The 27,570-nt window shown below is 47.1% G+C and overlaps 1 protein-coding gene across 1 annotated transcript; it reads left to right on the top strand.

The window, feature by feature from the left end:
• Window positions 1–57: 57 nt before the first annotated feature.
• On the top strand, window positions 58–26,708 carry DDB1 (damage specific DNA binding protein 1). Its single transcript, XM_054563689.1, has 27 exons — window positions 58–260; window positions 1,407–1,555; window positions 2,548–2,664; window positions 3,022–3,243; window positions 5,347–5,461; window positions 6,365–6,462; window positions 7,388–7,546; window positions 8,139–8,222; window positions 8,773–8,889; window positions 9,482–9,584; window positions 12,463–12,538; window positions 12,630–12,738; window positions 14,905–15,083; window positions 15,180–15,343; window positions 15,422–15,529; window positions 15,684–15,891; window positions 16,621–16,716; window positions 16,821–16,932; window positions 17,916–18,039; window positions 18,338–18,502; window positions 19,183–19,277; window positions 22,874–23,044; window positions 23,432–23,541; window positions 23,823–23,992; window positions 24,192–24,294; window positions 25,271–25,394; window positions 25,958–26,708. Exons 1-27 carry the CDS (start codon window positions 200–202, stop codon window positions 26,039–26,041), a joined length of 3,423 nt encoding a protein of 1,140 aa, XP_054419664.1. The 5' UTR covers window positions 58–199; the 3' UTR covers window positions 26,042–26,708.
• The last annotated feature ends 862 nt before the right edge of the window (window positions 26,709–27,570 follow it).

The following is a 27,570-nucleotide window of genomic DNA, read 5'->3' on the forward strand; positions in this document are numbered from 1 at the left end:
GAGCTGTGAGTCCTCCAAGAGGCCAGGTGAGGCCGTCCCGTGATGCTGCGCGCCCCGGCCGCTCTGGCCTGCAACGTGTCTGCGGGGCGGAGGCAGCGGCCGTGGAGTTCGCCGCGCGGGCAGGGCTCCTTGTGTCTTTGCTGGTGTCCATCTCTCTATCGTTGCTCTCGAGTCTCTACAGGCCGCCCCAGCCCTCGACATGTCGTACAACTACGTGGTAACGGCACAGAAGCCTACCGCCGTGAACGGCTGCGTGACCGGTGAGGCTGCCCGGGCCGGAGACCCCGGCGAGGGAGGGATCTGGGGGGACCCCGAGGCCTAGGGAGGCCCGCGGCCCTTGGGGCAGCCGGGCGGGGCCGAGCCCGGGGAATGGAAGGCTCCGGCGGCCGAAGAACCTTTCCTAGTCCACGACTTCAAAGAAGCTGTATATACATGCGCCTTTTGGGGCTTAAAAGCTGCGTTCGCGGGTCCTCGTAAGTCCTGGGGGGGCACTTGGCCTCGAGGACTGTGACGGACCCAGTTGGACAGAGAGCGGAGCGTGAGTTGGTTGTGCGGTGTTGCTTGGGCCTCCAGATTGGCCTCGTGTGGTCAGGGGAAGGGGCGGTGGTGATGGCGATTTTTGGGTTAGAATTTTCTTGTGGGAGAGCCTGGGGGTGGGGGGGGGATGTGAGGAATGCCCGCACTCAGTCGGAGCAGGACTGGAGTCCTCTTTGCCCGGGGCTGTTTACACCAGGGAGCTGCTGGAAGGGAAGATTAGGGACGGCCCTACCTAGTGCTGGTTTTGCCTTGTTGACTGTGGAAAGACTGTTAAGGAGACAGATGTCCAGAATAATCATCTTGAACCAGATTTTCAGCAAAATTAGGATGACCTCAAACTTGTGTGTTTCTGTAAGTACTAATTATAATTCCAAAACAAAACAGTTGTCCGTTCCAAGTGGTGAGAGTGTGGATGAGGGTATTGGTAGACTACTGGGTATTGGCAAGAGGTCTGGACAAAGCATTGTTTTGGTGTAAAGCTCTTCATGCAGCTTGGCCTGCGTGGTCTAGATTTTGCAAAAATGTAGACAAGAACTGAATAGAGATAAGCACTTTCTCAGCATCCTTTAATTAGAGGATAAGTGGGCCCCTGCGAAAGGAAAAGAACACTTTGAGGGCACAGAGCCATCTGAAGGGTTTTTATAGGCATCGTCAGTTGAAGGACATGTTGCTCTTAAGCCCGGTCCAGTTTTCTTAGTCTGATTAGAGAGGTAGCTTTCAGTAACGTATGAGGTGAGACTCTTTGAAGTGCTGGATTTGGTAAGAAGGGAGTGAAGGGAGGGAGCTGGAGAAATAAATGAATTAAGTGAGAATTCTGGATTATTTAGAAACATCTCTGGCTTCAAAAGTTAGAGTATCTGCTCTTTCAGGACACTTTACTTCAGCTGAAGACTTGAACCTGCTGATTGCCAAAAACACGAGATTAGAGATCTATGTGGTCACTGCCGAGGGGCTCCGGCCCGTTAAGGAGGTGGGCATGTATGGGAAGATTGCTGTGATGGAGCTCTTCAGGCCCAAGGTAAGTGCTCTGGGTTGGGCCCAGCAACAAAGATGGTTTTATGTTGTTTTTTTAAATCATTGCTTGGGATAGTTGAGGTAAGGCTTAGGAGAGAAACTAATCCTTTTGAATGGCAGACTTTATATTCTCTTTGAACAAGCTTCCTCTACGTGGGAAAAATTGATCAAGTTGACTTCTTTAAAAAAGGGAAATTAAAGCAATTTGAAATGTAGGTCATCATGGCGACTGAGAGGTTTGGATCTAGAGTAGAACAGTCCTGGTTTCATTTCTTACTAATGCTAACTTCAGGTGTCACGTAACCTTTCAGAGCCTTATTTCCCTATCTGCAAAATGGGGATAACCGTAGCCACTTTCCTGGGTTATTGTGAAGATTAAATAATTTAATAACACAGGGCCTGGCACATAGCAAGCATTCATTGTTATGTTAACAATTATCATCATCGTTATTGTTATTTAGATGTCTTCATTGTACTGGCTACCGCATTGCTTCATTATATCTTAACTGAATCTGACAAAGCAAGGGGCTCAAAATTTTAATTATAACTCCTTAGAACAAAATATATTTTGAGGGTCAGTGTTAATAAGTAAGACTTTGTAGATCCATTTTAGTTTCATTGTTACTCACCTTTTTTCATCTTCAAATACTTGGAGAAGATTAGGAGTTGTTACATTCATCTCAGAATTTGAATGGAATGGTGGAGATTAGGTTCATATGGAAATCGATGACGATACAGTTTGTAGAGCTAGAGAGCTGGGGAATCATGAAAGTGAGGACTAGATGTTTACCAGCTTCAGTTCTGGCCTTTTGCACACACCCTTAGAGTGTGTGTGTTTGCAGTTATGTCGGTCATATATGCACTGTGTATTTTCTCTTCAGGGAGAAAAAAAGTTCTTAAAGAAATTAGCATGTTTCAGGAATGATGCTTAAAGGCTGGACAGGAACTCCTGTTTAAAAAAGAACCTGTTTTTGATAGCATAATGTTGGTTTCCAGGGGGAGAGCAAGGATCTGCTGTTTATCCTGACAGCTAAATACAATGCCTGCATCCTGGAGTATAAGCAGAGTGGCGAGAGCATCGACATCATAACCCGGGCCCATGGCAATGTCCAGGTGAGGTGGCTGCTTCAGGCTGATGAGAGTTTTCCAAGGAGGGCTGTCGTGATTTGATGAAGGAAATTAAAGTGCTAGGGGCAGCTTTTTCTATATGATCAGAGAACCAAGGAGAAAACACTAAGACTTTTAGTTTAGACTGAGTAGTTTACTCAGAGTCTGGGGGACAGGGTAAACAATTCATGGAATTCAGTGTTTTACAGAAAGACACGCACTGACTCTTGGGCTTCCTGGCATGTCACTCAGTGGCCACTGGTTTTGCTGCTGCTCCTAAAATCATCCTGGGAAGGTGGTGCCTGGTGTTCTCTGTTGTTCTGGGTGTTGAGGTTCTTCCCTAACCCCAGTTTTACTTCTCAGGACCGAATTGGCCGCCCTTCAGAGACCGGCATTATTGGCATCATTGATCCCGAGTGCCGGATGATTGGCCTGAGACTCTATGATGGCCTTTTCAAGGTTATTCCACTGGATCGGGACAATAAAGAGCTTAAGGCATTTAACATCCGCCTGGAGGAGTTGCATGTCATCGATGTCAAGTTCCTGTATGGTTGCCAAGCACCTACCATCTGTTTTGTCTACCAGGTACTGGATCGGGAGGAGATGGGGAGAAGCTATGTGGTTTGGCATAGTAGGAGTTCATTTTTGCTACTAGCAGGGTAGGCGGAAATGTGTAATGTATTTGTCCTGAAATGTTTTCTCCTTACGTTTTGTTTTTTTAATTGTTCAATTACAGTTGTCGCCATTTTCCCCACATTGCTCTCCCCTGCTCTGCTCGCCCACCCTGTCCTGAAATGTTTTGAACAATATAATTAACATGATCAGGTTTTGGTTGCATCTTGAGTGCAGTAGTATTTTTTGTGGAGGCAGGAAGCTCTCTGAGGCTTGTAGCAGGTTTTAATCCTGAGATTACACCGTGGTTATGGGTCTTGGAGATTTTATAGGGTGACCCAGTTTATACTTTTTCTCAGTAGCTTACTGGTATGTTAAGGGAATATTAAAACGTAACTGTAGAGAAATGATCTGGAAGTTGCCTTTACAAGCAAAGAGGAAAATGTCTTGGTGATGCATTCATATATGTCTTCTAAGAAGAGGTTGGCATTTTATTCAGCATTCACTTTCTGGTGACTTGCTGGCTCTTGACTTCTATTTTAGTCTATGCCTAAAACTTTAGCAGAGCTGAACGTGGGCAGCTGTTCTCGGCCAGATCTGTTGGGGGTGGGGGGAGCAGGGTGGCAGAGCACTAGACTAACATGCCTGTGTCTTGGTAAAATCTCAGCCTTTTAACAAAGGGCTATACAGCATGAGGTCATTTCACTAGCATGTCGCCAGATGAATGACAGAAGGAAATAGTCCAAGTCCATGTAATCTCTGTGCATATGAAAACTCTGATAGCTGTGTTAAGTATTGGAAATACACCGATGTAGAATTACTTGTAGATTTTAAGTATATTTTATTGATTATGCTATTACAGTTGTCCCATTTTTTTCCTTCTATTACCCTCTGCCCCGCACCCCTCCCCCCCAGCATTCTCCTTCCCCTTACTTCTTGTCCATGGGTTGTACATATAAGTTCTTTTACTTGGAGATTTTTTTGGTGTCACTAGAAGTGTTATGGTTCTGAGGCTGGTTGGGAAAATGTTCAATTGAATAAGGTTGAAACTATTTTGGACGTTTTTTTAAAAATCCTTGTTACAGTGCTTTTACTATCAGAGGCGAACTAAAAACTTAGAATTTCTCTCCCTTCTTCAGTTTTGTAAATACCAGGTCATTAAAACGTTTTATTGTGACCCTGCCTCCCTGCAGTCACAGGGCTGCCCGTGTGAGCAGTCTTTTTGTTTCCAGGAGTCTCAAGAGGCCCAAATCCAAACTTTTTGTGAAGTTGAGAGTTACCCCGTTATTGATGGGAAAATCTTTTTCATCAACTAAAAATTACTTCATCTGTGTTTGTGTCAGAAATTCAATTTGACCACTATTTACCATGTGAAAGGTAGTCACACTGATCGTTTCAGGAACTGTAACAGGGATTAAGGTGTGGTCCCTGCACTGAAAAACACCACTGAATTCCTTTCATAACTTCTTAGACCCTGGCCTGGCCTTTGGCGAGGCCGTCTTCCACTGCCAGAATGTAACCTTCTCCCCATCCCTGCTCTATTATCTCAGAAAGCTGACAGCTCCAGGACAAAGTGAGTCATGCTTCGGAGAAAGGAGGGGAGGATGGTGTGGGCCACAGCGGGACTGGAGGTCCTGACTAAGTTTCGAGGAGCAATATGTTGTCTTTTCCCTACTCTCTCATCAGAATGCTTTTAAGAGTTTATCATACAAATTTTTAAAAATTTAGGTATATGTAGCTTCTCAGTGTCTTTTTTATTTTTAGCTATAAGTTCCTTGAAGCCAAGGAATGTAGAATTACATACTTTCTGTACACACATGCACATGTGCATGTGCACACATAAATTTACATATATACATTGTATCTTATAGTGGTTAGTACAGTGTGACAGTTTCCTTTTTTTAAATTCTTAACCCTTTATTGGTTGGTTGAATTGTTGGTAACAGTAGGCCTCAGCGACAGTCTCCCCAGAAGGCTCGCACGACAGGATTGTCAGATGCTGGGTGCTGGTCACCTGTCGCTTCCAGGGCCCCTCTCCTTCCCGAAAGGCTAATCATTCCACCTTTTCCCACCCAGGACCCTCAGGGACGGCACGTAAAAACCTACGAGGTGTCTCTCCGAGAGAAGGAATTCAATAAGGGCCCTTGGAAACAGGAAAACGTAGAAGCTGAAGCTTCCATGGTGATTGCAGGTTGGTTGGGGTTTCAGGAAATTTGCCTCAGTCTCGGGTCTTGGCCAGCTCCCCATTTTCCTTCCTTCCTCGCCTGCTCTGCCCCGTCCTTTAGTGCTCGAGTGCTGTTAAACAGATGCCCTGTTTTGTGCTCCCTATGCCTCTTCTGTAAATGTGCTTTCCTTTGCTTTTTCTACTTCTCTCTGGGATTGTCTTGTTTTTACTTTTCTACCAAAAATATAGTTTTTCTTTATTTGGGGTTAACTATAAAACAAATTGATTTGCAGAGTGGCAATGGGAATTAGTCTTACTATTTTATTGTTGAGTGTAACTTTTAAAAAACTGAAAGGGACCAACAGAGCTTATCTCATCTGACTCCTTTATTTTATAGATGAGGAAGCAGGGCCTGAGGGACTTGTCTGTGCCTGTACCTACGTGACAGAACCTGGGCTGCATTCCAGACCTGTTTGGTCCTTATCTATACTCCTGTCCCCGCGCTATGTTGTGTGTCTCCGCTAGCAGAGAAATTTTAAAACTCTTAAGTGCAAATTGGCTCTTTTGAATGGTGGCCCTGATAATGGGGGAAATTAAGCTAAAAGAATAAGGCAAAAAGTAAAAGGTTTTAGTTTGGAAGGATCTGAAGTATAGGAGAGGAGAATGGGAAGAACACCGAGAAGACCGCACCCTTGGAGCTCAGAGACACCAGGAGTGGCAGTAAAGTCTCACCAGGGTTAGAGAATGCCAGCCTGAAATTTCTACGATGGGGACCTCAGAAGAAGGCCATTGTGTCTCACGGGCCTGCGTGTCTTTAAAAACAACAGTTATCTTCAAGTTTGCCTTGCGTATGTGGATCGGGGGCCTTGGTGTCACAGGGCCTGGCGGGCCCAAAGGCGGAGCCCTCTAACACTGCCCTCTCTCCTGCAGTCCCGGAGCCTTTTGGAGGGGCCATCATCATTGGGCAGGAATCAATCACCTACCACAATGGGGACAAATACCTAGCGATTGCGCCTCCTATCATCAAGGTGAGCAGCTTTCCCTTACTTTTTTTTTCCTTCTGTCTTTTTTTTCCTTTTTCCCCTTGTTTTTCCCCGCTTCTTTTTCTGCCCATTTGTCAAAAGGAGATTCAGAGATGTCGGTTGTGATGTTCACTAAGTGTACAAGATACTTTGTTGTCATTCGGAATACAAAGGGATTGGCCTGGTTTTGCTTAAAAAGAACTTACTTGCTTTCTAAGAGAGAGAAATAATAAAATAGGTTTACCCTTTCCATTGACTGGGGCAACTTTTAAGAAGGGAAAAATTTTGCAAATTCTTTTGAATATTTTCAGAGCTCACTTCATGTAGAATACTATCATGATAAATTATATAGTTTTTAAAAAGTTAGTCATAAAAGTTTCAAGGCTGAAAGTTTCTTTTCTTTTTAAATGGCTTTATTTATTTATTTTTAGAGAAAGGAGAAGGGAGGGAGAGAAACATCAAAGTGTGGTAGCCTCTCACGCGTCCCCCACCAGGGATCTGGCTCGCACCCCAGGCCTGTGCCCTGACTGGGAATCCAGCCAGTGACCCCCCCAGTTTGCAGGCCGGCACTCAGTCCACTGAGCCACACCAGCAAGGGCCGAGTCTTAAACCTTCAAATCATTAAAATTAAGCCTTGAGGATAAATAACAAATTCTGTGGTAGCACATATAGTCCAGTGAATAATGAGAGCTGTTTTCTATTCTTTATGTTTGCTGTTTTCCAGTAATATTAATATGTGAATAAACATTTTAGGTATATTGAACTCAGAAAATTGTCTTAAATAAAAACATCCCCATTTTCAATCATATACGTAATGTTAGCTTAGTGGATTTCTTGCTCATGCAGTGGCCGAGTTTGGTAAAGGGAGTGGTTTGCTCTCTGGTTGTGGAAGACAATTAATCTCTAAAAACTGTTTCCTTCCTCTTGGCAGCAAAGCACGATTGTGTGTCACAATCGTGTGGACCCCAATGGTTCCCGTTATCTGCTGGGAGACATGGAGGGACGGCTCTTCATGCTGCTTTTGGAGAAGGAGGAGCAGATGGATGGCACTGTCACTCTCAAGGACCTCCGGGTGGAGCTCCTTGGAGAGGTAGGGCCTGTTCCTATTCCGCTATATGCTCCTAGGCGCCTAGCGACCCCCCGTGTGTGGTCCCACGCTACCATGCGGAGTTACATCATCTGGCAACAAATGGTCGTTCATGACCTACACGTTTGTTTTTGAATGAATTAGATGTTGAAGAATCTCACAGGCAGCCAGGCACTACAAGCCCTTTAAAAAGAAAGAAACAAAGAGAATTAAAAGTTAATCTAATGTCGATACTCATTTTTGGTAGGAGGCTACAAAAAAAGTTTAAGAATTATGCAGTGAATTTTAAACATTTCTAATGGTTTTAAGGAGACTGAAGTTGTTGGTATTAAAGTGATCATTTGGCGTAGGCACCTTCAAGATAAATTATAGGTTTTTCTGACTGTAAGGATGTGATAAAGGGAGAGCCACAAGCTTCAGAGATTTAGGAACTCTTTTTTTAGTGTGACCTGGGATTTGAAATGGAGAATTGTTTTAGGCGTCATGGCTGCAGTTGTGCATTTCCTCAGCACAGGTCTGAGAGGTGGGTGGGATGGTGTCTGGATCCCGTCAGGAGCCCGTCCTGATGCCTTTCACACTGTTGGCTTTCTCCTAGACCTCTATTGCTGAGTGCTTGACATACCTTGATAATGGCGTTGTCTTTGTCGGGTCTCGCCTTGGTGACTCACAGCTTGTGAAGGTAAGAAGATTTCTTCTTTCTAGCTTCTTTTTCACTGGCTTCACTGCTGCTTCACCAGGCTTCTTTGGTGGTTAGTGCCTCTGAGAATTTCTTCAGTTCACTCATATCCCTACTATTCAGCTTTCTACTTGGTTGATTTAACATCCTACCCTCACTAGCTCTTTGTCCTAAAGGTTCATTCAGCAAATGTGCCCTGCAAGGTGTTGGGTGCTGTGGACAGTGATGAACAAGACCTAGCTCCTGACTTCACAAGGTCATCGTTTAATATACTGGATCTTCTCTAAAATAGGGAGATTTTGGACCTGTGCAGAAAAGTGCATGCAAACACTTTTCTAAACTGCTTCATTAGAAATCACGGGCTGGTTAGTGGGTTACCTATGGCACAACCATGTTCCTTAGTCAACGGTCCCTTCTGGAAACCTCCAGGGGAGCACAAGAAGGGCAGATCTAGTAGGACTGAGGGTTTCTTTTGGATGAAGACCATCTCTTTTGGGATGGATCTGTTAGGAGCGTTGCGGGATGAACATTGCTTTTTTTTTTTTCTTTTTAGCTCAATGTTGACAGCAATGAACAAGGCTCCTATGTAGTGGCCATGGAAACCTTTACAAATTTAGGACCCATTGTGGACATGTGCGTGGTGGACCTGGAGAGGCAGGGGCAAGGACAGGTAAGGGGCCATCCTGGAAATGGGTAGTTGGTGTGCCCGCCCAGCCTGTGTATGCCTAGGTTTGCCTATGTAGAATGGGGATGTGCACAGAAGATAACTTTTAAGAGCCTCGCTCGCTAATCCCAATGGTAGAAGGATAACTACCATTTATTATGAGTGCCTATCTTGGTCTGCCAGGCACTTTATATACATTATCTATAATCGCATGGGCACCCGGATAAATAGGGATTCTTGGCCATTTCAGAAGTAAGGAAACTTAGGGCTGAGAAAGATTAAGTAACTTGCCCAAGGTCACATAACTACTCAGTGGCAGCTGTGTCTGGCTCCAGGTCCTATGATCTTTCTAGTAAACTGGGTTCCAAGGGTGGAAGCAACTTGGTAGGAGAAAAGGTGGGAGCTGTTTGCTTTTTGGACCAGGCCACTCTGTTTACTCAGTTTATTTGAGATCATCCTCTGCTAAGCCTGCATTCTCAAACCTAGCTGCACAGTAAGGGTCCTCTGATTCAGGTGCCACTGGTTTACTTTCTGGGCATCAGTATCATGGTCCCAGGCTCTGGAGGGGGTTATTTAGAAACCTTTTCTCTCCTTGCAGCTGGTCACTTGCTCTGGGGCTTTCAAGGAAGGTTCCTTGCGGATCATCCGGAATGGAATTGGAATCCATGAGCATGCCAGCATTGACTTACCAGGCATCAAAGGTAGCCTTTTGGTGGACATAGGATGCAGATCTTATTTGAATGATCTTGGCATTTGACCTTGTTACATGTTGCGAAGGCACTTGGGTGGGAGCTAGAGGAAAGTAGGTCAAATGAAGGGTATAGAAAGTCATGATAGCAATGAAGTGATAGAAGCTTAAACATACTTAGGAAAGTTAATTTTAAAAAAATAATACTGCTGACCAAAGTTGAGTATTGAAAGAGAGGAATTAGGAGAAAAAGATTACAACTTAAATTTAATGTTCTTTATAGGGAACTGACAGAATCCCTAAAGAAAATGGGGACTTAGGGTATCATAGAAAGGTATAAGTAAGTTCTAGAACAAAAATACAAATCTTTCTCAATTCCAGGAGAACTAATATAATCAAAAAGATCAAAGAAAATCTGCATCATGAAAAACTTACAGCATATAAACAGTAAACATAACCTGAAATAACATGACAGTACTGGTAACCAAACATGTATGAATATATGTACCTTAAATCAGGTACCTGATCCTGTATCAGTAAGTGTAAATGGGCTAAACTCTCCTATTACAAGAAAAAGATGCTCAGACTGAATCATAAGGCAAAACCAGTTTAAAGTTGTGTGTAGGAGGTACATCTAAAGTAAAGTAATTCAGAATATAAAAAACTGGATGGGAACAGAAAAGAAATAGAGGTTTATGAATTAGCAAGGAAGAGGGCAAGAGAATCAACTGAAAAAACTATAGATTGTAAGAATTCATTAAGGTAGCAGAATATAAAATTAATGTGCTGAAATCAATAACTTTCAGTGAAAAACACAATTAGAGGGTATAGTAGAGTGAAAGAGGCAATTTGCAATAGCAGTAAAAAAAAAAAACAAAAAACCAAGGAATAAGTTTAACAAGAAATGTGCAAAATCTCTACATGGACAACTTTTAAAGTACTCTTGAAGGATTAAAAGAGTAGATTGATCAAATGAAAAAGGCGCACCAAGGTCTTATAAGTCATCATAAAGCTATTCTGCCTTTGACTTTTTATATGTAATGTATCTCAATAAAAATATCAAAAGGTTATCCTTCCTTGACCTAGACAAGTCAATGCCCAAATGAAAAAAAGAAACAAGAAAAGCCAGGAGAACTTCAGGGAAGTGAGCCGGGCTGCCCTTACCGGATATTGAAACACACCGTTAGGCCATAGTGACTGAAAGCGCGGTTTTGGTGCGCAAATAGTCTCATGGCCAGACCGAAAAGTCCAGAAATAACACAATTATATACGGGAATATTCCTGTATGTGAGTGGTGGTCTCAGTTCAGAGAGATAAAGGTGGTTCTTTTGAATGGTACTGGGGTAACAGTTATCTGGGAAAAGAAAAGGCAGGACCCTTCCTGTGTAATACATACCTTGCTGGAATATAAATGGATTAAAGATTGAATGACAAAAGCTAAAAGAAAAAGTTTGTGTATTCCTTTCTGCTTTTGGAGTGGGAAGGTCTTTTAAACTATGACTCAAAGTACAGAAGCCAACAAGAAACGTTGATAACTTCAATAACATAAAAATAAAACACTTCTGCATGGCAAAACCCCGAACACTGTAAAGGTAGAGGAAATGGCGAACTAGTTAAACATGTCACCTTCTAGCCAAAGGCCTAATCTCCATAACTTGTAAAACAGTTTCTAGAACTATCATCAGATTTTTGTTCTGAATTTGGCAAAGGACATGAAAGGACAGGTGGCAGGCTTCCCACTGCGGTGAGAGAAGTGCACAGCGAGATAGGGGTGCCGTTCTTTAGCAGATGACCAAAATCCAAAGGTTCGACAGCACGTTACGTCGGTCAGGCCGTGCGAGAATAAGCATGCTCACTGGCAGCCCCTCCCAGAGCTGCAGCTGCACTGAGCGATTTACCTGGGAACCCTAGTTCTGGGCGTCTGCCCCACAGACCGCCACATGTAGAGAATGACCTGAGTGCAAGATTGTTCCTTGTGACATTGTAGGTTATTGGAAAAGCCACTGAAAAAGAGTCCATCAGTGGACTTACTAATAAACTGCTACAGCCATACAATTAAATACTGTGCAAAAGTCAAAAACAAGGAATTGTTCTGTTCTAATGAGGGCTCAGGCATATGTTAAGGGAGAAAGCAAGGTACAAAACAGTGTGCAATAGGCTATTTTAGATTTGTATTTGCTTGTAATAAGCTTTAGTTTCCTTATTTTCTTAAACTAAAAAAAATAAAAATAATAAAAAAATGAAGCCCTGGCCAGAGTATTGTCCCACAAACTGAAAGGTCTCGGGTTTGATTCCCAGTCAGGGCAATGCCTGGTTTGCTGGTTCAGTCCCTGGTTGGAGTGTGGCCAATCAATGTTTCTCTCTTACATTGATGTTCCTCTTGTACATCAGTGTTTCTCTCTCCCTCTCCCTCCCTCCCTCCCTCCCCCTATCTTTAAAATCAATGAGCATGTTTTTGGGTGAGGATTTAAAAATAATAATAGTAAAAATAAATTGAATTATTAACCAAAGTTACCCCAATAAATATAATTAAATAAAAAAATAAATAGGAAGGACAAACTACAATAGAAACTATTTTTGATGACTTATTTGAGGGATAGGTTGGAGGGAGAATTACAGCAGTGAGACTTGTGTTATGTTTTAAAAATAAATTTGACTTTGAGTCATAGAAATGTATTACCTGAAATCAAATGAAAAAGTTTAAAATACCAGGCTCAAAAACAGTTTTTTAGAATATCCAACTTCTTCAGAATCTTAACGCCAGGAGGGAACACTGTGTGTTTCAACTCAGGACTGACTCCAAATTGCCTGCTCTCCTATGGGGTTAGGGTCGCCCTTCCTTACGTCTGTTGGTCTGTGCTCTACATTCTGATCCTCGCTCTTTGTTCCAGGCCTGTGGCCACTGCGGTCTGATCCTAACCGGGAGACCGACGACACTTTGGTGCTCTCTTTTGTGGGCCAGACAAGGTAAGATGAATCTGGTACCGGCTCTAGGTGCCCGTGTGAGGGTTGCCGGGGGGAGGCTGGGCTGACTGACCCAGGCCTTCTTCTGCTGCAGAGTTCTCATGTTAAACGGAGAGGAGGTGGAAGAAACGGAACTGATGGGTTTTGTAGATGATCAGCAGACTTTCTTCTGTGGCAATGTGGCTCATCAGCAACTTATCCAGGTAACAGCTGAGAGGGTGCAGGCCCCGTGTCCTTGAATTTCACCTACAGTGTAGTACAGAGCACCACCAGATTTTAAAACAGGCCATTTTTATGGCTCTAAAAATAGTGTTAAAGGGTTAGAAAAAAAGTAAATTACTTGATAATGCACTACTCAGCAATAACAATTTAACAACTCTTACTTTGGAGGGACTCCTTCCAGCTTTGTTTTCTCTGCAAAGTATATATATTGTTTATTAATGTTTTCTATTATAGACTGGGATTATATATATTTTGGGGGGGGTACTGTTTTAGCACTAATTGTATCCTGTTTTCTGAGACACATATTTTCCTCCTCTTCATAATGTCGATGCGTACTCACTAGAAAAATACAGAAACGCATGAAGAAGAAAAACAACTAGTCATAATGCTGCCATCCATGTATGGCTGTTGGCAGCACTTTCCACATATTATTTGCTACAACCAGAGCTCTAACACTATTGGGATTCTTATTTTAAATCTATCTGCAGTGTGGGGTCAGATAGCCTTTTGGCACTGGTGATCCTTGGGAACCTGATTTCTGAGCACCCTCCCACCCCGCAGTGATCTTTTTATGTTTGTAGTGACCCCGATGCTCCTAGGTTCGCACACCCACCTCACCTCCTGAGCTCTTTTCTGTTCGGGCCAGTCAGTGTTTGCCAGTGGAGGGTCCGCACTTGACTGTCTGGGGATTGTTGAACTGTTTCCATCTTTTTATCCACTGGTCTTCCTTTTAGCCAGTAGGGAGTAGCTTACGACATAGCGGCTCTCTAATTAGGCAGCAGCTTACTAAAGGGCTTTGCTCCTTAAATATAAACCTAATTTTGATAGGTAAGATGAATTGATACATAATGTCATCAATCTGCTTTTTGTTTTTTCAGGATAAAGTATATTTATAAAACATGTCAGTACAATTTTGTTGCCTTTCCTAAAGAATTTTAAATAATTTTAATGCTTTGTGCATAGTCAAGAACTTGGATATTAAAAAATGTTAGAAGTGTCCTGTTATTACACATTTAACATAATCTTTTTCAAGTCTTTCCAATTCCCAAAAAATAAAGGTGGATCATTTGTTAGTATCACTTTCTTAAAGAATGCACTTTTGCTAGCTACTCTAAACACATTTCTACATTGCTATTTATGGCTGCATTGACAGGAGCAGTAAAGACAAATAATAGTAACTATTAAGTGCCTGCTGGGTGCCAGGAACATTATACTTATTTCTCACCCAGCTTTCTAAGATGGGCATTCCTGTTATCTTACAGATGATGACTATGAGCTTGAGAGTTTACCTCCCATACCCAGGTCCTGAAATTAGTATGTACTAGGCTTCAGGTCTGTGTGGCTTAAAAGTCTTATCTTCTTTCCACTTACATCCCTAAATATTGTTTATTGAAAGGGGTCAAGATGTGTCAGTAAGACCTTGGTCTTGGCTAATGGGTTGCCTGTGAGATGGTAAGAATATGGACCATTGTGTTGAGATGCGTATCAGCATGGTGACCTTAGTAAGTTTTAAATTTTGTGGATACCTGCAAAATGAAAATAAGATTATTTGAAAACTGCTTGTTTTTTTGGCTCTAAATTCTTTATTTTATTGCCTTATATATTTCAAAAAGTTTCAGCAGTCATCATAAAATACGGTTTCATGAGCGGACCCCCATCGTATCTCATGACTCCCTGCTCTCATTTTGCTGTGACCCATGAGAGTGTGTGCAGTGTGAATAGCTAATAAGTTGATTTTATGACCAAAAATTTTTGGGTATTTGTGGAATTAATAATGTATGCTGTTTTCAAATGTATCACTTTTACTTTTTTGATATGTAATTAAGGTTGGTGTGCTATAATAGGCATAAAAAAGAGAAGTTGGATACGTGAGAGGTCTCATTTTGGGGTTTAGGAAAACTGTTGGACGGGTAAGTCATAGGTTCTTGTGCTACCGATTCCTTTCCGCAGGATGCGGTGTGAGTCGCCCTTAATCGGAATGAAGCAGGCCTCCTTTTTCTCTGGTTGTAGGTATGAACTGCCTTAAGCCAGCCTTCTTCAGGGCTTCTCGCAGCTCAATCTTCACAGCCTTGGGGCAGCTATGAGCACATCCCCTCCCCTGCACAGGTCCTTGCAGTCACTCGCAGCCATGGCTTGTCTTTCTCTAGATCACTTCAGCATCCGTGAGGCTGGTCTCTCAAGAACCCAAAGCTCTTGTCAGTGAATGGAAGGAGCCTCAGGGCAAGAACATCAGTGTGGCGTCCTGCAACAGCAGCCAGGTGGTAGTAGCCGTGGGAAGGGCCCTCTACTACCTGCAGATCCATCCCCAGGAGCTTCGACAGATCAGGTGTGTGCTTATCTGTCTGCACCTTCTCTCTCTCCTGTTCTCTGGGACTCCTTTCATCTATGACTTCCTTCCCCTGCCATATTCCTCTTTGTTCAGCCACACAGAGATGGAACATGAGGTGGCCTGCTTGGACATCACCCCATTAGGGGACAGCAACGGGCTGTCCCCTCTTTGTGCCATTGGCCTCTGGACAGATATCTCAGCCCGGATCTTGAAGCTGCCCTCTTTTGAGCTACTGCACAAAGAGATGCTGGGTGGAGGTATGGACTGTTTAAGGACCTGGGTTGGGATCTGGATCAGAATGTAGAACAAGATCTTACGGTACCCCTTTCCCACAGAGATCATTCCTCGTTCCATCCTGATGACCACCTTTGAGAGTAGCCACTACCTCCTGTGTGCCTTAGGAGACGGGGCACTTTTCTACTTTGGTCTCAACATCGAGACAGGTGAGAGTAGCACATAGAGTGAGGGGCTCTTTGAAAAATGAGGAGGATTGGAATGGCGGAGTTATTAACCTGAAGGTGCTGCTGCGAACTGTTGCGATCCAGCTGTTTGTCTTATTTACTTTCCTCCTTTTTGTGGATGCCATTCTTTCTGTAGGCCTGCTGAGCGACCGCAAGAAGGTGACTCTGGGCACCCAGCCCACGGTATTGAGGACTTTCCGTTCTCTTTCTACCACCAACGTCTTTGCCTGCTCTGACCGCCCCACTGTCATCTACAGCAGCAACCACAAATTGGTCTTCTCCAACGTCAACCTCAAGGAAGTGAACTACATGTGTCCCCTTAACTCGGATGGCTATCCTGACAGGTGAGCCTCTTTGTCTGTCTTCAGCAAGAGCCGTGGATTGCGGGCATTATGGTGTTTTCCTAAGCCCCTCCCCTCCAGTCTGTTTCCAATGTCACAGCCAGTGAATAGCTGAGATGGGAAGGGTGGAGCAGAGGTTCTCAGACCCGGCTACCCGTTGAAGTCCCTGGGAAACTTTTAAAGAACAGATATTTTTCAATCCTCCTCAGATTCTGATTCAGCAGATCTGAGGTTGGGCCCTAGAATCTGTATTTTCAGAAAACCTCTCGGCTGATTCAAATGACTAAATTCCCAGCTTAGCGATGTTTGTGTCTTTCCCCGGAGCAGGAGCTCTCAAAGTGTGGCCCCTGCCGGCAGCCACAGCACTGCCTGGGAACTCAGTAGAAATGTGAGATTGTGGGGGGAGTCATCCAGCTGATGATTGATAATTTGAGAGTCGTGATTGGAAATCTCTGTCCTAGAGTCTGATGCTGCGCATTAGCATTACATTGAAAGCCGTAACTCTCAGTCTGGGCCACGCAGCCCAGTTAAATAAAATCTCTGAGTGGAACCAGAAGTCAGGATTTTGAAGTCTCCCCAGGTGGGTGTTAGCCTAAGGGTCGAAGTTGAGAACCACTGCCCGGGAGTAAATAGTGTAATTTGGCCTTGTTTTTCTTCCCCTTACGGAGTTACCTCGTAGAATCCTTTCCTTCCTCTGGTCTACTCACGCTAAATCCAGACCCTTCTTTCCAGCCTGGCACTGGCCAATAACAGCACCCTTACCATTGGCACCATCGACGAGATTCAGAAGCTGCACATCCGCACGGTTCCCCTCTACGAGTCTCCCAGGTGAGGCAGGGGCCAGGAAGCGGCAGGGGCTGGTGATCTTGGAGCGGGTGCGGTGGCTCCAGACTTTTTCTGAGAGGTACCGGTGCTCTGTGCTCGTCCTGCAGGAAGATCTGCTATCAGGAAGTGTCCCAGTGCTTCGGGGTCCTCTCCAGCCGTATTGAAGTCCAGGACACGAGTGGGGGCACGACTGCTCTGAGGCCCAGTGCCAGCACCCAGGTGAGGGCAGTGGGCAAAGACAGATGGCGTTAGAGTAGGGGCGGACTTTTCTGTAAAGGGTCAGAGTAAATATTTTGGGCTTTGCGTGCATGCCATATGGTCTCAGTCATTACTCACCTCTGACATTAGGAGAGCAGCCATGAACAGCAGGTGGCACAGCTGGGGTCCGATAACATTTTTACCTCTAAAAGCAGGCAGGAGCTGGGCTTGGGCCCCTCATCGGAGGGTTGAGAAGAATCTGGGATACTTGTGGAAATCAGTGATCGTGTTACCTGGTAGCTTTGCAGGATGAATGATTCCTTTCCTCTCTTCAGTTGGGTAGTTTGTAGGGTGTACGTAAGTAGGGACAGTGTAGCGTAATAGTTAAGAGGGTAGGATTTGGAGTCTGACAGAACTGGCTTCAAGGTTTATAGCTAAATGCGTGTCCTTGGGCAAATCTATATTTTAATCTTCTCATCTGTAAATGATAGTAATAAGGACAATCTAGAGTCACACATAATAGGGATATTAGCTGATGGTCTTATTCTGTGTGTCCTTTGTCTTTCTTTCTCCCAGACATCTGGGAAAGGACTTTTTCCCTCATCTGGAGTAGAAAATCTTTATAGTTTTCTTTTTATATGACATACTCCCCTGCTGTTCCCATTGGGAGAGGTGGAGCGTGTCACTTCCTTAGATATCCTGAGTTCCTGGTTAGCTTTGCTTGATTGATGTGGCATCACTGCTTTAATGATCTTTAATGACCCTTCCTTTCTTGTGGTGTTTTGGACTGCTGTGTCAATTCCGTAGGGAACTTAGGTCCTCATCCCCGGTCTCTGTGTTCTCTGACGCCCTCTACTCTTCAGCCAGCACTCAAGCTGCCAACCGTCAGAATTTTCCTCATTCAGACTCAGTCTCTACTCCCTGATCCTGTCTATTCACCTCCCTGCTGTTCCTGGCACCCGGCCTGCTTTTGTGAGGGTGATGTGTGTGCCTTCTGTTCCCAGGCCCTGTCGAGCAGCGTCAGCTCCAGCAAGCTGTTCTCCAGCAGTACAGCCCCGCACGAGACCTCCTTCGGGGAAGAGGTGGAGGTGCACAATCTCCTTATCATTGACCAGCATACCTTTGAAGGTGCACATGAGCTCTTTCTACCTACATTCTCCCTAAACTAGGCTGTTCTGGGTTCTGATGTATTCCAAAATTTGGTAGGCACTGTGATAGGTCATCCTCAGAGGAGAAGAAAGGAGGGGTGGGACCTCCTCAGGTCAGAATAGACTGGTGAAGCAGTGTCTGTGGAGACAGGCACAGCAGGAGGCGAGTGTGCTGTCCCCACCCGCCCTCTGCTTGGAGCCAGGCTTGTGAGCCTCTAGTGCAGGGTGACGAGTGCATGGGGATCATCAGCCATCACCCCTCTCCACTCTCCTTCTAGTGCTTCATGCCCACCAGTTTCTGCAGAACGAGTACGCCCTCAGCCTGGTCTCCTGCAAGCTGGGCAAAGACCCCAACACATACTTCATTGTGGGCACAGCCATGGTGTACCCGGAAGAGGCGGAGCCCAAGCAGGGTCGTATTGTGGTGTTTCAGTATTCAGATGGTAAGTGGACATGGTATCCAGCTTTTGAGAGATTTGACATTCTGGGAAAGGAAGCAGACTTTTTTAGGTTTCAGAGCTTCAGTTAGGTGGCAGTGGAACTTGTGTTAATTGTTGTGATACGAGACATTCTATTTCTTCCTCTCAAGCTGTTGATCTGACTGTTTTGGAATAGGTGACCAGAGGCATGTACAATCTAGCATGGGTTTCTTCCTTTTCTACTCTTTGAAAGGCAGGAAAAGGGGGAGAGATGAATGATGGGTAAGAGAATCTAGTGGCTAGAGTAAGAGTGACAAATCCTGGATGTTTCCCACTTGGTTGCACAACCATTTAGGACTTTTTTCTAGCTTTAAAACTTTGTGTTCGTGTCTGTATCTTTGCTCATCCTCCCTACCCAGCAGTCTCGGGTCAGAGGGCTGAGATGGAATGGGTCTCCGTCTTAAGAGACAGATGTGGAATTTCAGGGTGGGCAGATCTCGGACACTGTCTGGAGTCACTGCACATTACCTGGGGGCTCAAGCTTCTGGTGATGGGGAACCGCAGTAGGCACTGACTGTTTTTCTTGCTTTTAGATGAATAGTTTTGGGTAGAAGTTAGTTAAAGCCAGAGGGGAAATGAGAGGTTTCTTTTGATTAAAGTGTGGGCTCATGAAGAAGACTCAAGAGTATCTTTTTCTCCCCCAGGAAAACTACAGACTGTGGCTGAAAAGGAAGTGAAAGGGGCCGTGTATTCTATGGTGGAATTCAATGGGAAGCTGTTGGCCAGCATTAATAGCACGGTGAGGCCTGTACCCGTTGGTATCTATCATACCTTAGCTTGCACACCATTGTCCACAGAGCATGTCTCCCCTGTGTTTCCTGGGGCTGTGTGTCTAATTTTAAGGATAATAGAGTAATGGGGATGAGGGTGGAGCTGGGAATCTGGGAGGCTCGGGTTGGACCAACTATCCGACTTGGTCTTAGGAACCTCCATATCAGATCCTCAGTGCTCGTGGGGATTGAGAAGGGTAAGAGCCACGGCACTGGCTCCAGGAAGGTCCTGAGTGCAGGAGCTCCTGCCTGCGTAGAGTTGGGGTGCACCGTGCAGAACACAGCCTCAGTACATGGATGTGTTCCCCACCCTGAGAACTCTTTGAACCCTGTAGTTTAGGGGGTTTTATGGAGACTTCACCATGTAGGCACAATGTCTTATTAACTCAGTCTGCAACTTCTCTCTCCTCCCCAGAGGATGGGTGGGGCTGAAAGTTACAAGCTTCGAATCAGGGCTTGGTCTTTTCTGGTGACCACCCATTCTGAAGCTAACCAGGAGTCACCAAGAGTGGCCTTATTAGAACAAAACACTCCTATCACCCAGAAAAATCCAAGGGATTTGGGAGCTCTGTGTAAGATGCTTCTATTATCCATACCTCTTAGGACACCACAAGGAAGTGGGGGCAGAGACCACATATATATGTCTTAGGTCACAGTGGCAATGCCAGAGGTTTGGTTCGGGGTATGCCAAGTTTCAGTAGTCGTCTTAATGAAGGTGTGGGTAAGCAGCTGGATGAGGGAGGCATCGAATCCAGGTGAGAGGTAGGCTGGAGATAGCAGTCACCGGGCGGCGTTAAAACGGAAGGTCTGGATGTGATCACCTGGAACCAGGATGTAGTTGATAACCTGCATGCGCTGCCAGGAGGTCAGGTAACAACGTAAGGGTTAGAATTGGCCATTGGTTTTGGCAGCCTGGAAGTCGGTGTTGACCTGGACCAGAGCTCTTTTGGTTGGCTGCTGGGGAAGGCAGGAAGTCTGATTTGAGAGGGCTCAGCCAAAACGAGGAGGAGAGGACAGTTGCATTAGAAACCCCTTTGGAGGAGGTCGGGAGTAGAGGGGCAGAGAGTAGTGGGATCAGTACAGGGAAGGTCACGACAAGCGAGCTTTAGTGTTTCAGGTAGGAAATTCTGCAGCACGTTTCCTGCTGATGGGAACACCCTGTTGGAGGAGAGTTGCTGGAGCTGTGGTTTGGATAGGCATGGGGTGGCCCTCAGGCGGTGGAAGCTTTGGAATCCTCTTTGGGTCGTGTCTGTCTTCTGGGAAGTAGCTGAGAGGAAAGGGGTTGGTATTCGAGGCTTGAGGAGAGGGGAGGAGACAGGAGCCAGGGGCTGTTGTCTGGGGCCCTGAGGAGCAGCGGGCTAGGAAAATGCGCAGCTACTGAGAAGTATATGCACCCGCTGTCAGCGAGTGGTCTGGGATTGAAAATGGGACCAGCCGCCCTGGCTGGTTGTTTTTCCTCAGCTGTAGTTGAAGAGTAGAATTTCATCCAAGTCAGTTTTGTGGGGTGAGCATGATCCGGGGGAGAGCGGCGAGGGAGCCGAGTGTCTGTAAGAGAAGCGCTGTGGCGCCAGCCTCGGCCAGGGGAAGGTGAGCCTGAGCACGGGCGTCTGGGGTTATGTTTAATGGCAGGCTCTGAGGGTGACCACAGGACAAGCTCAGTGGGGAGGCAGGGCTCAGACAAGGTGAGAGGTCAGGGTATGGGAAGGATCTTCGGGTGCATATTAAAATTACCCAGAGCCACCTAGAATTACAGGAATGTGTGTGGGAGAGGGTAATGGGATGGGGTGGTTGTGGGGGCGGCCGAGGGGGGTGAACTGCAGAGCTGGCGCGTGTACGGGGAGGTGGGACGGAAGCCTGAAAGGGCAGGCGAGGAGGGGCTTGGAAGGCTGCCCTCCCTCCAGTGCCAGAGGTATGAGGGACAGCACGAGAGAAGATGGCCAAGCGGAGCGGGCCACAGGGCCCTGTGGGAAGGTCTGCCTCTCAGAGGAACACGGGGCTGGCCAGAGACCAGGGCGCCCAGGACCGGTGACAGCATGTTCCAGATGGTACGGCAAACTGATGCTGGGATCGGGAGGGGCCCAATGTGAGGTCAGACCGGGAGCTGTTGTCTAGTCCATTGGTGTCTCATAGAAATATCCCAGGAGCCACACGTGTAATTTTACACTTGCTAGTAGCCACATGAATAAAAGTAAAAAGAAGCAGGAGAAATGCATTTTACTTAATAGAGTTAAATTATTACTTAACATGTCATCAGTATAAAAATTAGTGAGATATTTTACTTTTTTTATACTAAGACTTCAAAAGCTGGTGTGTGTTTTATTATACTTACAGCACGTCTCAGTTTGGGCTAGCCACATTTCAGTGTTTTGTAGCCCTGCGTGTGGCTAGTGGCTACCGTATTGTTGGACAGCAGAGGTCTAGAACCTGTGGGGTTTGCCGTGGTGTCTGACCTGGTCATGACTGTCTCCATGGCAGAGAGGAAGGCTGACGGTGTGCAGAGGGAGGGGCGGGGGGTGTTGCCAGGAGTGTAGAACTCTCACCCCTTCTCCACTCTGCACTGTTGGATTTGTGGGGGTCCAGCAAGGCCACTTCAGTCACAAAGGTATGGTGTGCTGGACACCCTTGACCCTGCTGATGGAGGTGTGGTAGCCATTGTAATTATTATAAATGTCTCTTGAAGGTCACACCTGTGGGGCTAGGGTTCTTTGGACAAACCTCAAGAAATCATGGCCTAATATATTCTGTCCAGGAGTTTCTGTGTGTGCCGAGGCCATAGGTGGGGCCACAGGTGGGGCCACCTGGACCTCGAAGGATCTACCAGGGCAGGCTTCTCCCAGGCATGAGTGTATCTTCTTGATACTTCTTGATACATGAGACTAGGTTGTGCCAAATATCTCTTCATTTGTTCACTGATTTTAACGCATCTTCTTCATCCTTTTGGAGATGTGGCTGTTTGTAACTGAAGAAATTGCAGTGTAGAAGAAGAAGGGAATTTTTTTTTTTTTTACTTACTTTGGGTGGCAGGGTTGCCACAGACTCGAGTGCATTGGAGGCCTTTGTTCCATGACAGTGCTGCTGTTGAACTTCCCTGTTCCTTTCTCTACTCACTGGGCTCACGTCAGAGGTTTCAGGAATGAACAAGTTTGAGAAGGGTTTAAACAGGCGGTTTTTTGGGAAGCATCCTTGAAAATTGGAGATGGATCTTCTTTCTAGAAATACTCTGTAGATCTGTCACTAAACTTCAGTGAAAAGAAACCATCTTTGTCACATCCATAGTAGTACTTTAGTAGTACTTGCATCACTGTTGACTTAGTATTTTAATATTTGTCTTTCATACTCACTTTACATAAAGGAAAACTTCTTATTATTTGATGTGCTTGCTCTACTTTCATACTTCATAAATACAAGATAAGTACCGAAACGTTCATGGGAGTGCCTCCTCAGCCCGTTTCCCAGCCCACGCGCGTGGTGACCGGGGCTGCAGAAGAGCAGCGAGGACAGGGCGGATGGCCTTCACAGGAGGGCCTCGGCCCTCGGGTCAAGAGAAACGCAATGCCCTTCCCAGGTGCGGCTCTATGAGTGGACAACGGAGAAGGAGCTCCGCACCGAGTGCAACCACTACAACAACATCATGGCCCTGTACCTGAAGACCAAGGGCGACTTCATCCTGGTGGGCGACCTCATGCGCTCCGTGCTGCTGCTCGCCTACAAGCCCATGGAGGGAAACTTTGAAGAGGTAGTGGGGGTGGGGCGGGCTTCTTGGTCAACCTGTGACCCCCTGCCAGTGTTTCTCTGGTGGCGAGGGCAGTCAAGCCCAGCGGGGATGGAAACGTTTTCCCTGGAGTGTACGTTCTGCATTGATTAGGGATTTGTACAGCCCCCGCCCTGCCCCGCCTCGCCTCCGCCATCTTGAACTCTGAGCAGGCTCCATGCTGGGTAATTGCAACCAAATGGGCTGTGTTTGCCAGAACCTGGGGAGAATCTCTCTAGAGTGGCGGTTGTTAAACCCAGGGCTGGAGCTTCTCGGGGCAGGGTCTTGGTTTCTGGTTGAAAGAAGACAGGCCCTGAACTGGATTCCACGCACACTGCTGATTGTATTTTCTTATTTCCACTTTGTTTTAAGATTGCTCGGGACTTTAACCCCAACTGGATGAGCGCTGTGGAAATCTTGGATGATGATAATTTTCTGGGGGCTGAAAATGCCTTTAACTTGTTTGTGTGTCAGAAAGATAGGTGAGTGGCCAGCAGTGGGAATGGTGGGGAGGGGGCTGGAGCCCTGGCTCTGCGGTGGACGAGGACATTGGGTCCCCTCTCAGGCCCAGTGCTGCTCTTCTCAGAGGTCCTGTGTGCCAGAGAAAATCAAGGCCGCAAAAATCAGCCTCTCCAGACCAGCTCCTCTGCTGTGGGGTGTGGGGTGTGGGATCACCAGGGAAGCTCAGTACACGGTGTCCACTGCACATGGTCCCCGTGGGGACAGGAGGTTTGGGTAGTGAGTTTGTCACACTGCCTTTCAGCGCTGCCACCACTGATGAGGAGCGGCAACACCTTCAGGAGGTTGGTCTCTTCCATCTGGGTGAATTTGTCAATGTCTTCTGCCATGGCTCTCTGGTTATGCAGAATCTGGGCGAGACTTCCACCCCCACGCAGGGCTCAGTGCTCTTTGGCACAGTCAACGGCATGATCGGTAAGGGTCAGCGCTGCTGGGCGCACTCCTGCACAGCCCCCTCCTTGAGGTCGCCTTTCTCCGGGAGCCAGGCACTTGCCGAGGAGGCTGCCGCGAGCCGGCCCCGCCTTGTGCTGCTTTCCGGCGGTGCCCTCGGCAGAAGGTGCTTGCTGCGGGCTCTGGAGCCCTCTGCAGCTCGCTGCTCCCTTTGCTTCTCCAGGCCTGGTGACCTCGCTGTCAGAGAGCTGGTACAACCTCCTGCTGGACATGCAGAATCGACTCAATAAAGTCATCAAAAGCGTGGGCAAGATTGAGCACTCCTTATATCCTTCCCAGATGCTTCCCTTTGCTGGGCAGCACGTCCGGGTACAGGCAGAGAGCTGCGTGGCCCAGCTGCTTCTGGAAACTGCCGCCTGAGAAACGTCTTAACTAGGTTCCTGTGGGAAACAGACTTTTCTTGTTTTACCTTACAGCAAAATTTAAACACAAAATAATAGAGGATAGTATAATGAATCCCTGTGTACTTACCACCCAGCTTCAGCTGGCTCATCTTGGAAACATACATTATGTTCCTGGAATGTGTTTGCCTCTGGCCTTCCCAGCGTTGCCAGTTTAGATGACAACATGGGAGCATCTTTCAGAGATTTTGTTGGGGGCAGCAGGGTCTGAGGCCAGAGGCTAGTGGAAGCTGGGAAAAGTAAAGAAGCTGAAAACTCCAGAAGCCCAAGGATCACCCTCCCCAGGGACACCCAGGAGTCGAGTAGTGTTGGAAGTGTGTTTACTGTAGGAGATTTAAAAGGCACTCCCCAGGCAGGAGGTAGGAGGGGCCCTGCTGTTGCAAAGCAGCGTGGCCTAGCGGTAGCCGCGGAGGAGGTGGGCTGAGGTGCTGGGTCTTTGCTGATGGGCAGGATTTGGGCCTGCCTCTTGTCTCACTGAGCCTGGTCTCAATACTCAGCTGTGAAGGGAGGGCAGACGTGGAAGAATGGTTCTTCCCAGGCATGCACATCCAGTTCATTCACCTGGAGTGCTTGTAAACATCCACACTCCTCCTGTGAAAGGTGAATAGCCTGTACTTTTAAAAATGTTATTTTGAAGGTTACCCCTGTTGAGAACCGTTGGAGCAGGTAACAGTTTTACATGTCTTTCAATTTTAAAACTGTCCAAGAAGCAGGTTTTTAGTTGAATCTGCCTCTTGTTATCATCCTGACTGCTTCAGATTGTGGTCCTGAGCAGAGGTGGGGATGGCTGAGGGTAAGGGTATTTCCAAACAATTGTACATACCTTAACTCACCTGTCCACCTGGAGATCCTTTCATACTGAGCGAAAGACAGAACCGGCCACCGGCTTCATCGATGGAGACTTGATTGAGAGTTTCCTAGACATCAGCCGGCCCAAGATGCAGGAGGTTGTGGCAAACCTTCAGGTGAGCTGTGCAGTGTTCAGGTCTGGGCCAGGCACACCGGGAGACCGTCAGAACTCCGGGTGCCTCCCCATCTCGCTTCGCAGAGGCCAGGGGCCCCTTTCGTGTGCTCCCCTGCCACGTGGGAGGCTGGAGTCTGCGGGCAAGGAGATGTAGCTGAGGCTTGGCTCCTGCGTGCCCATCAGGCGCCCAGCACGGTACTAGCAACTTCACCCGTGTGACCCCAGTACTTTAGCAATGAGGGCCCATCGGGGCGTGTCTGGGATCTCTGGCAGACCCACAGGAGGGAGGCAGGGCCGAAATGCCACAGCGAAGGGAAGCTTCTACAGAGCTGGAGTTCGGGCCATTGCTCCCTGGAGATGGTGCCTCTGGGGAGCATCCTGGAAGAGAGGAACATGCCCCGGGTGGCAGCCTCTCGGGGCCAGCCCTGCCTTCAGTAGCCCTCGCTGACCTGTACCCCAGAGGAGAGGGGCGGGCTCCTGAGGAGGAGGACTCCCTGCCGTGGCGTTCCTGGGAGAGAGGGCGCTCTCCAGGCCCTCAGCACCTTCCCTCTTTCCTCGCTGCAGTACGACGACGGCAGCGGAATGAAGCGAGAGGCCACCGCAGACGACCTGATCAAGGTTGTGGAGGAGCTGACGCGGATCCATTAGCCAAGGGCAGGAGTCCCTCCCAGGCCCCCCCCGAAGGCTTTGCCCTCCTGCCTCCCCTCCCCACCACTGTCTTCTCGGCCACGGGAAGCCTTTCCCTAAGCCAGCTGCCCCAGGGCCACAGCCACCTGTGTGGAAACGGGGATTTCTTAGAACTAAAACCAGTTCACTGGACACCTGGCTGAAGGACAGGCTGAAGGGGAAATCATTTTCTCCCTGGATTTTTACCAGTCACATGATTCCAGCCATCACCTGGGGCCACCAAGCCTTGATTGGTGTTGCAGCTTCTCCTTCCAGGGAGGGATTTTGCAGCTCTTTGGCCGGAAGGAAGCTCTGTGTGTCTCACCCATGCATTATCCTCTGCTATCTTTTTATTTAGGTTGGGGGTGTGGGGAGGTTGCGGGGAGAAGGATGAGGGGCGGGAAGGGTTCACTGTCTTTGAAGTGAGAGCTCCCTTTTTCTTGCTTCTGTTGCCTCTGAGAGCTTCGGGTCTGGAGACCTGACCACAGGCCATGGGCTGCCTGGGTATAAAACCCGGGGATGGCGGATGACCCCCAAGCCACAGCCTCTTTGTCTCTGGGGAACTCCCTTCTTCAGAGAGAAGGAGGCGGGCGGACGTGAATTGGTGGTTAGTTTCTGAGTTTTACCAAATAAAGTAGAATCTAAAAAAGATCCATTCGTTTCTGCTTTTTTTGCCGGTGCCCAGCGCTCCAGCATCCTGGTCATATTGTGCCCAGTTTCCTTCAAATTCATTGCCCACGTCTATGGCAGCTGCAGGCACTTGCTGCTGGAACAAATCCTCAAGCTTGCTAGTAAGATAGTATCTTTACCTCTCCTTTGCCATGTGGGAGCCTACAGGTGGTGGGCATCAGGTGTTTGAAATTCTGTGGTCTTTGATCGCCTTTGGTCATCACCTGATAATCCCAGTTGCCTCTGTTAGTGACCTGTGGGCTGGGGGCAGAGGTGGTAGTGGTGGCTTGGGCTGCCTTTCCCGGCGTCGTTTACAGCCAGGTGCAGCCTCTTGTTGACCAGCCCGCAGGTACTGCCCCTTGGCCATGGGCAGGTAGCTTACTCACACACTTCCCAGCTTCCTGTCATCACGTACCCTTTGCATTCTAGTTTTACGTCCTCTGGTTTTAGTCAAGTAAACCTTTGTTGCCTTTGGTTTGAAAATACAAGCGTAGGGCACATTTCGGGTTCCCCTTACTGTCCAGCAAACAGCCGGTCCTCTCAGCTCAGTGGGTCAGCGTCCGGGCCCACTTCTCCACCAGTGACCCAGTGGGAATAAAGGCTACTGTGTCCCAACAGCGGAGCCAGGCTGGTCCCAGGCATACTGGCCGGCTCCTTTAAGACCAGCCTTTGATATGCTGTCAGGAAAGTTGTGGTTTCAAGTTCAAACTGTGGTTTTGTGAGATTCTAGCTTAAAAGCAAAAGGGCAAGGAAGCATCGCTGCTTTGGGGGTCTCCCGGAAAGCTTCCTTCCTTGGAGGCGCTCCTTGTACTTCATTACCGCTCTCCTGCCCTTGCTCTCCT

The sequence above is a fragment of the Pteronotus mesoamericanus genome, unplaced genomic scaffold, assembly GCF_021234165.1.
Source record: "Pteronotus mesoamericanus isolate MK-2021 breed Mesoamerican mustached bat unplaced genomic scaffold, CSHL_Meso_final scaffold_83, whole genome shotgun sequence".
Classification (NCBI taxonomy): domain Eukaryota; kingdom Metazoa; phylum Chordata; class Mammalia; order Chiroptera; family Mormoopidae; genus Pteronotus; species Pteronotus mesoamericanus.

Excerpts from the sequence above, each read along its gene's own strand:
- DDB1 (XM_054563689.1), top strand. The coding sequence starts at position 200 with ATGTCGTACAACTACGTGGTAACGGCACAGAAGCCTACCGCCGTGAAC. Across the intron at positions 16,717-16,820 it reads CCCCTCTACGAGTCTCCCAG|GAAGATCTGCTATCAGGAAG; the intron begins GTGAGGCAGGGG and ends CTCGTCCTGCAG. Across the intron at positions 18,040-18,337 it reads TGACCAGCATACCTTTGAAG|TGCTTCATGCCCACCAGTTT; the intron begins GTGCACATGAGC and ends CTCTCCTTCTAG.